The 8,693-nt window shown below is 42.3% G+C and overlaps 1 protein-coding gene across 3 annotated transcripts; it reads right to left on the minus strand.

Moving 5' to 3' along the window:
• Nucleotides 1-273: 273 nt before the first annotated feature.
• Nucleotides 274-5,996, minus strand: LOC129854780 (paired box protein Pax-6-like). Of its 3 annotated transcripts, none has more exons than XM_055921931.1 (8): nt 5,735-5,996; nt 3,050-3,185; nt 2,470-2,637; nt 2,231-2,313; nt 1,859-2,015; nt 1,655-1,725; nt 1,289-1,433; nt 274-1,159 (listed from the first exon to the last, which is right to left on the minus strand). In XM_055921931.1, exons 2-8 carry the CDS (start codon nt 3,135-3,137, stop codon nt 1,092-1,094), a joined length of 780 nt encoding a protein of 259 aa, XP_055777906.1. In that variant the 5' UTR covers nt 3,138-3,185; nt 5,735-5,996; the 3' UTR covers nt 274-1,091. The 3 variants fall into 3 exon arrangements, with proteins under 3 accessions (XP_055777906.1, XP_055777905.1, XP_055777907.1); XM_055921930.1 differs by having other exon boundaries at nt 3,050-3,188; XM_055921932.1 differs by lacking the exon at nt 1,289-1,433 and having other exon boundaries at nt 3,050-3,188.
• Between the last annotated feature and the right edge of the window lie 2,697 nt (nt 5,997-8,693).

The following is an 8,693-nucleotide window of genomic DNA, read 5'->3' on the forward strand; positions in this document are numbered from 1 at the left end:
CTAACATAGATCAATATGTTACTGAAGATTTGGTAAATATTCTCACATTGAAATTAGCCAAAGTCTTTTTGCGTTCAGAAAGAAAGCCACTATCAGGATTACTCTCTTTCCAGCCATTATTTCCCTGTTTGTACAGTATATGTGGTGTAAATTTAATTGGATCGATTTATTTAAAAATAAAAGCAATGCACATTCCAACTCTTACATTAATCAAGCTAATCGTCTTGTTACTGATAAATTACTGTTAAAGAACAGGCATTGTTTAGTTTCACATTTAGATTTTTATTTGTTGTTCAAACAGCTTCACAAAAAGGGAATACACAAAAATTATTAGCAGTTTAAAGACACACACATACACAAAATGCAACTACACACATACAAACACTCACTCATGCCTGCACGTACACACACACACACGCACTCACACACACACAGTGCTAAATGTACAGGTGAAGGAAAAGATTTTAGAAGGGGTAGGATTGCAAAAGTCAGATTGAAAGAAAGGAATGGAGAGAGGAGGAGGACAAAAATATGGCATCACAGTAACATCCTTATTCACTAGTATTGGTTTTTGATTGTCTTCAACTCTCCTAGGTCATTGGTTACATTAATCCCTGCTCGACTGTCATTGATTAAATGAAATCCATGCTTGACTATGATTGGGGATTTCATTTCAATGCTTGATTGATGAACAAACATCAAAAGGACTGAGTGAGTGAGTGAATGAGTGAGTGAATCTGCTGGGATCCAGCTCCAGTTCATCATTTGATTGCATTGTGCGCTGAGCTCAAGCTTAATTGTAATTACTAGTACCAGTACCAATACTTGATTGTCATTGGCTGCTTCAGGCCCATACTAGATTGTCATTGGTGGTTCCATGGCCATCCATGATTGTCATTGGCTGTTGCAGGTCATTGATACTTTTATTGGTAGTTTTTGTCATTATTAGAATGACTGATTGTAATCGCTTTGGATTGTAACGGATTGGGTGTTTGCGTATCTTAGTCTGTCACAGTCACAGTGAATAGGTGGATCTTCAGATACTGGCAGGTTTGGTGGTGGTCTAGTGTCATGCCGTAACTGTGTTATTCTCACTGGAGTCTTGTCCAGTACTGACCTAAGTCCTGCTCACTACCCGACACACCAGGAGAGAGATATCCTGGGAGACAGACAGAGAGAGACAAAGAGAGAGAGAAACAAAGACAAGAAGGATGAGTTAGCAAAGTGGTACCTAAACTAAATACTAGATCTTCACAGACACACATGCACACATGCTGCAGAGACTCACCTGTGTTGGAGCTGGCAGCGTGAGGGGGAGGAAGGTGAGGAGAGGGGTAAGAGAGGGAGTCAAACTTCCGGGCCAGGGGGGGAGGAGAGGAGGGGGAGGGAGGGAGCATGCAGGGGTAAGAAGGAGCGGACTGGGGTGGCAATGACTGGAGAGACAGAGAGAGAGCAAAGAGAAGAGGAGAGAGGGACAGTAACAGGACATGCAGGAAGAGAAAAGAGAGAAGATTGTTAACCAGTGATAGGACTGATGAGACAGAACAAAGATTCAGTGAAAGTTTTGGTTGAAAATGAAGGACCAATAGTCATGTTAACAATGAACGACATGGGGTTCATAGAACAATAAAAAATAAACATTTGTTGAATTTACCTGCATATTGGAGAAGACTGAGAGAGAGCCGTAGCCTGAGAGCGAGTTGTCACTGCGACTGTGCATTGAGGCTTCATCAAGAAACACAGAAATGTTTTAAAATAATATTGTATACAGTAATACACACATACTGTACATTAATTAACACACAAACACACACTTGTACACCTACAAACATATTTCAAAAAGTGAATGGTTTCTTACCTGAGCTGTTGCCATGGTGAGAGTGATAGACACCTGTGTTGAAGGAGGTGCTGAGGGGGGCGTGTGCCTGAGAACAGGAAGTCCCGCCCCCTGACCTCTTCTGATTGCGCAACTTCTCCTCCCTCCTCCATTTGGCTCGCCGATTGGAAAACCACACCTGTTAATCAATCAATCAACCAAACTGTAACCATTCAGGTGTGTTTGTGTTGGAATATAACAAATATGTGAAAACTGGTGGTCCCAGAGGAATGGTTTGAGAACTGCTCAGGTACTAATTTGGTAGCTGTCATGCTCTAAGCTGGCCACTAGGGGGAGTAAAGGATAAGAATAAAGAGACGGAGGGTTAAACAGACAGAGTGAATGGTTGGTTACCTGAATGCGAGCCTCTGGAAGGTCAATTTTAGCTGCCAATCTCTCTCTGGCAAAGACATCCGGGTAATGTGTCCGTTCAAACTCTGTAAGGTGGAGAAAAATTTGTCAAGAAGCCCACAATGGTTCACATTAACACACACATGCCCGTGGCATTAAACAGAGCTTTTCCTTCATGTTTATCACTATCATTTAATTGAATCTCCACAGGCCTCAACTGAAGCCTGGGGCTGGGGTTAGACCTTTCTCCAGCGCGTCAATCTGCTCCTGGGTGAAACTGGTGCGATTCCTCTGGAGCTTTCTCTTCAGCTGGAGGTGATGCTGGGCGTCCTCTGCCTCATCCCTCTCTCTTTGCACTCCTTCTCCTCCTCCTACCATCCGCACACTCACGTCATCCACCACACAGCCATCTAATGGAAAGGGGGAGAGAGATTGTTCTAGAACAGAAGGACAATTTAAGCTCTTTTCTTGGTGAAATATGTGTGTTTGTGTGTGTGTGTGTCCACCGTTGCTGTCTGCCTGAGTGTAACAAGCGTTTATGCATTCTCCATATCTCTACATGTACGTATACATTCAGTGTTTTGTGTTTGTGCACTCTGTGTGTGTGTGTGTGTGTGTGTGTGTGTGTGTGTGTGTGTGTGTGTGTGTGTGTGTGTGTGTTGACACACTGTTTCTGCTCAGTCATGTGGAAGATTCTCCTTTTCACCCTACGCTGACTCCACGAATCACACACACACACACACACACACACACACACACACACACACACACACACACACACACACACACACACACACACACACACACACACACTATCTGTACCGTGCTGTGTTGGTTGATGGTACCAGTTGTTTGGCCCAGTCCAGCTGGAGGTGTTCTGTAGATTCAGCATGCTGAGTTTCTCACACATAACACTTCCCCTTCACCTTCTCTCCTCCAATCAGAACAGAGATCAGAACTACTGGAAGACATGGGGAGGAGGAGATGAAGAGGAGAGAAAGGTAGAGGAAATAAGTGATATGTGTACACAACACATACCGTTCAAAAGTTTGGGGTCACTTAGAAATGTCCTTCTTTTTGAAAGATAAGAAAACATTTTGGTCCATTAAAATAACATCAGATTGATCCGAAATACAGTGTAGACATTGTTAATGTTGTAAATGACTATTGTAGCTGGAAACGTCTGATTTTGTTTTATGGAATATCTACATAGGCGTACAGAGGCCCATTATCAGCAAACATCACTCCTGTGTTCCAATGGCACGTTGTGTTAGCTAATCCAAGTTTATCATTTTAAAAGGCTAATTGATCATTAGAAAATCCTTTTGCAATTATGTTATCACAGCTGAAAACCGTTGTCCTGATTAAAGAAGTAATAAAACTAGCCTTCTTTAGACTAGTTGAGTATCTGGAGCATCATCATTTGTGGGTTCGATTACAGCCTCAAAATGTCCAGAAACAAATAACTTTTTCTGAAACTCGTCAGTCTATTCTTGTTCAGAGAAATGAAGGCTATTCCATGCGAGAAATTTCTAAGAAACTGAAGATCTCGTACAACGCTGTGTACTACTCCCTTCACAGAACAGCGCAAATTGGCTCTAACCAGAATAGAAAGAGTAGCGGGAGGCCCCGGTGCACAACTGAGCAAGAGGATAAGTACATTAGTGTGTGTAGTTTGAGAAACAGATGCCTTACACGTCCTCAACTGGCAGCTTCATTAAATAGTACACGCAAAACACCAGTCTCAACGTCAACAGTGAAGAGGCGACTCCGGGATGCTGGCCATCTAGGCAGAGTTCCTCTGTCCAGTGTCTGTGTTCTTTTGCCCATCTTAATTGTTTATTTTTATTGGCCAGTATGAGATATGGATTTTTCTTTGCAACTCTACCTAGAAGGCCAGCATCCCAGAGTCGCCTCTTCATTGTTGACGTTGAGACTGGTGTTTTGTGGGTACTATTTAATGAAGCTTGCCGTTGAGGACTTGTAAGGCATCTGTTTCTCAAACTACACACTCTAATGTACTTATCCTCTTGCTCAGTTGTGCACTTTTCTTTCAAAAACATGGACATTTCTAAGTGACCCCGAACTTTTGAACTGTAGTGTACATTTGGAGAGAAAGAGAGACACACACACACACACTTGTGCACTAGCCTCCCACGGCAACACACGGGGAGTTCATTACAAACACACTCAGTAATTAGGAGCTACATCCCCTCCACTCTGACACTGACTATACACACACGCATGAGAGGAGAGAGTACCACTGTCAGCTACCATTAACCACACAGGCAGAACACAACCCCAGACACTAACTACACTAATGATACACAGTCACAATGTAGGGACCAAAATACTCACAACATTACACACATAATTATACACACTCTGACTATGATGCACACACAGACAGAAGGGGAGAGGAAATATGTATGCACAACACGAAAGCTATACTAGTGATACAGGGGAGCAGAATTACACACAACACTGGCTACACCTTGTAATACACAGAGAGTCGAGGGGGGGGGGGGATAAAAATACTCACAACACCACATTACTCTAACCTTAAACCTAACTTCACATTAATATGGTACACTGAAAGGAGGGACAAAAGTACATACAACAATACACACTGACTATGTGTGATAGTGATACTGGTATACATAGAATTGGAGCAGAAATACTCACAACACTGTCGTTAACACTGTAACTATACTCTAATGACACATGATGAAATAGAAAAACTAAACACAAGACTCAATGGACTTTGGAAAAACACGCAATAATAGACCCAAATACAGTAACGATGGAAGAGACTAAAAACTCACAACACTGGACACACATTATCATGTTGTGGGGCAAAATATGCTCTAACACTATACACTTCATTTTACAGTTGATTCATTGATCCATTAGTCAATTACTATGATTAAGACTGAAATAAATGGGGACGAGACAATTAGTAGAAATAAATCCTGCCTTTTATCCAAAAGTTGTGAGTGTGCTGTGCATTGATGGACTCCCAACAATGACTAGAACCAGGTATCATAACCAGCACAGAGCCATACCGGTTAAAAGCATAAGACACCGGACAGGCAGATTTCATACATCATTATTAGCAGACCTTTAGCTTGAATACATACAAAGTAAAGTGGGCAAAGGTTATATATTACAGAAGAAGAGGAGAAACCCTGAAACATCAGCGAGTGAGAGCTAGTTCTCTGGCCATATATTCATACATCTTGCTATAGCGGGGTGTATCTCTACCTATTTGGCTCACAGTGCCTTTCCGTATCTCTATGTTGAGTCAAAGATCAAGTTATCTTGGTTCCGTGTGGTTTCACCCTCTCTAGTCTAGTTGGTACTTTTGCTATCTCTCACTGTCTGTCATAAATAGTTCCTTTATGTTTCGTCCAAATTTGTCTTGTTCTCTTATTCGGTCTCTGTCTGTGTCTGTCTCTCTCCCGCAACATTAGTGTAGGTTGGCAAGTTTAGTGAAAGGACACTTACCTACTCAAGAGAGAGGATGCCAATGGTTTTCCAAACTTGCGTTTCTCTAGTCTCTCCACTGTTTCCAAGGTTTCTCTCTTCCTCTCTTTCGTTATACCCTCATCCCTCTCTTCTGACCTCGCTTTTGTTGACTGTGTGTGCAAAGAGAAAGAGAGAGTAGGGAGGCGAGCCAGAGTAGAGATGAAGAGAGTTAGACAGAGCGAAAGAGAGGAGGCGAGGGAGGGGGGAGTGGGCCAGGGAGAGAGAAACAAGTCTGCAGGCACTCTGGTCCTCGGAGCGATGGATAGAGAGGGAGAGAGAGAGGGAGAGAGAAGGAGGAGGAGGGAGGAAGAGAGGGATGACACACAGACTCAGTGTCAGTGTCAGGTCTGGACTTAATGCCAGGAAAAGGGGTGATGGAGAGAGAGAGCGAGAGAAAGACAGAGAGAGAGACGAGAGGAAGGAGGGAGGGGTGGTAAAGGTATGGAGAGAATGGAAGAAACGCGAACGGAGGGTGACGATCACCTATATCAATTTTAAAACAAGGCCTAGTAACACTTTATTTGAAGGATGGCTTCTAAACATTATTCAATAGTGTACCCAATTTTATGTAAAAGCCATATAATTAATGATCTATATGATTACATGTCCTTGTAATGAATGTTTTTAGACATGCACCGGTATTTACTTGTTTATAAATATATAACAAATGATATATAAACGGTCTATGAATAACAACCTACGTAGTACAGGCTTATAAGCCATTCATAAGAACACCGTAGGTAAAGCTTTAAAACTGAAATGTGTTTGGCCTTATAGTGTTCCAAAGGGTTTGGACTGTAGAGAGAAACTCTGACCTTTCGAATACAGAGGACAGGGAGAGAGAGACCACTGGCCCAGTTCTGGCTCTTTCTGGAGAAACTGCATACATTTTCATGTGCAAATAAGAAAGAAAGGGTCTAAGAACACACAGTTATAGCAATAGTACAAACACTTTGAGGTATACACTTTCATACACAGTACTTTGATTATTTTTTACACGCACACACACACACCAGTGACACCCTCACACACCAACTTGGTCAGTTGCTATCCTTACGGACTACGAAGTGAGGCCCCTCCCCACATACACACACCCTACACAGTACAAGCTGCCAAATACGCGTGCTACGGCATGTTTGGCTTGGTTTCTCTCTGACTGCACTTTGTCACTCGTGACACCCCATTTGCATATTTCATTGGATTAGCCCAGAGAACTAGAGAGCTCTTGACAGTACAACAATGAGAAGAGAGACTGCATCTACAGTTTGAGCAAACGTATGTTGAGTCCTGTAGGGTAATATATCTGTAATACATCAGAATATAGTGGAGATGTATTCAGGAGAACTATATTACTCAAATCCCCTTTATCTATCTTTAGTTTTATTCAGTGACTTAGAGAGCTCACTATGTTTTACAGTCATAATACAGCATCTTTTGCCTGATATTCTAAAAACACACTACAAACAGATATTTTTGGGGGAGGTAGACTGGATTGTTTGTTTTTCGTAACACACAAGGTTGGGGTCAATTCCATTTTAATTCAGGAAGTGCCCGAAAAGAAGGATCCCACACACTGTACTTGATAGTATCACTGCTCTTTTAATAGGCTTTTACGTATCGTCAGAAGTGCCTAATTTACTTTCAATAAGGATGAGTTTTCACGTCTTGAATTGGAATTTTCTAATGACCTGAATTGATTGAATTGAAATACAACTGACCCAAACCTTAACAGAAGTGCACAACTACTTCAAGAACAACTACTTATAGAAGACAGAGAGAGAATGGAATGAGGAAGAGCATGTTGTTGTTATGAAGACTATAGAAAAAACAAGACGACTTAAGTATGACTATGATATTAGAAGAAGAAGAAAGGGGGACAGGGAGAGAGAGACGGGAGGAGGGGGGAAGTGGAGAAGGAGGGTGCCAACATGTTTTATTTCCGGTTGACAAAACTCTGCGCTCGCTCGCTCCCTCCCTTCTTTCCTTCCCTCCCTCCCATCTCAACCTCCCTCTCTCTCTGTCATTCTCTCTCTGTCACTGGCTACAGAGAATAATCTGAGGTAAGAGATAGATGACAGAAAAAATAAGGGATTTTGTTTTCCAAAAACAATGAAGGAAGACTAGAAGATATCTCTGGAAATGTGTTTTAGATGTTTCTATGCATGCCGTCTTTGTGTGAGTGAGTTTGTGGGCATACATGTACACTGTATCTTCTGTGTATACCTGTATGCACAAGTGTGTGCAGGGCAGGCTCCAGTCATAAGCAGTCACTTAGACCCCCAATCCCCCCAAATATAAACACAACATGGAAAGTGATGGTTTCATGAGCTGAAATAAAATATTACCATACTCACAAAAAGCTTATTTCTCTCATTGTGCATTTGTTTACATCCCTGTTAGTGAGCATTTCTCCTTTGCCAAGATAATCCATCCACCTGACAGGTATGGCATATCAAGAAGCTGATTAAACAGCATGATCATTACACAGGTGCACCTTGTGCTCGGGACAATAAAAGGCCACTCTAAAATGTGCAGTTTTGTCATACAACACAATGCCACAGATGTCTCAAGTTTTGAGGGAGCGTGCAATTGGCATGCTGACTGCAGGAATTTCCACCAGAGCTGTTGCCAGAGGATTGAAAGTTCATTTCTCAACCATAAGCGTAAAACGTCGTTTTAGAGAATTTGGCAGTACTCACACCTGCTCGTCTAACTAATTTCAAAATCATGGGCATTAATTAGTTGGTCCCTCCTTTGCTGCTATAACAGCCTCCACTCTCCTGGGAAGGCTTTCCACTAGATGTTGGAACATTGCTGCGGGGACTTGATTCCCTTCAGCCACAAGAGCATTAATGAGGTCGGGCACTGATGTTGGGCGATTAGGCCTGGCTCGCAGTCGGCGTTCCAATTAATCCCAAAGGTATTTGATGGGGTTGAG

This window comes from Salvelinus fontinalis, chromosome 5 (assembly GCF_029448725.1).
Source record: "Salvelinus fontinalis isolate EN_2023a chromosome 5, ASM2944872v1, whole genome shotgun sequence".
Taxonomy (NCBI): Eukaryota; Metazoa; Chordata; class Actinopteri; order Salmoniformes; family Salmonidae; genus Salvelinus; species Salvelinus fontinalis.

Coding starts and splice junctions, on each gene's coding strand:
- LOC129854780 (XM_055921931.1), bottom strand. CDS start 3,137: ATGTGTGAGAAACTCAGCATGCTGAATCTACAGAACACCTCCAGCTGG. Junction 2,314..2,469: donor GATTGACGCGCTGGAGAAAG/GTCTAACCCCAG, acceptor TCCACCTTACAG/AGTTTGAACGGACACATTAC. Junction 2,016..2,230: donor TTCCAGAGGCTCGCATTCAG/GTAACCAACCAT, acceptor ATTGATTAACAG/GTGTGGTTTTCCAATCGGCG.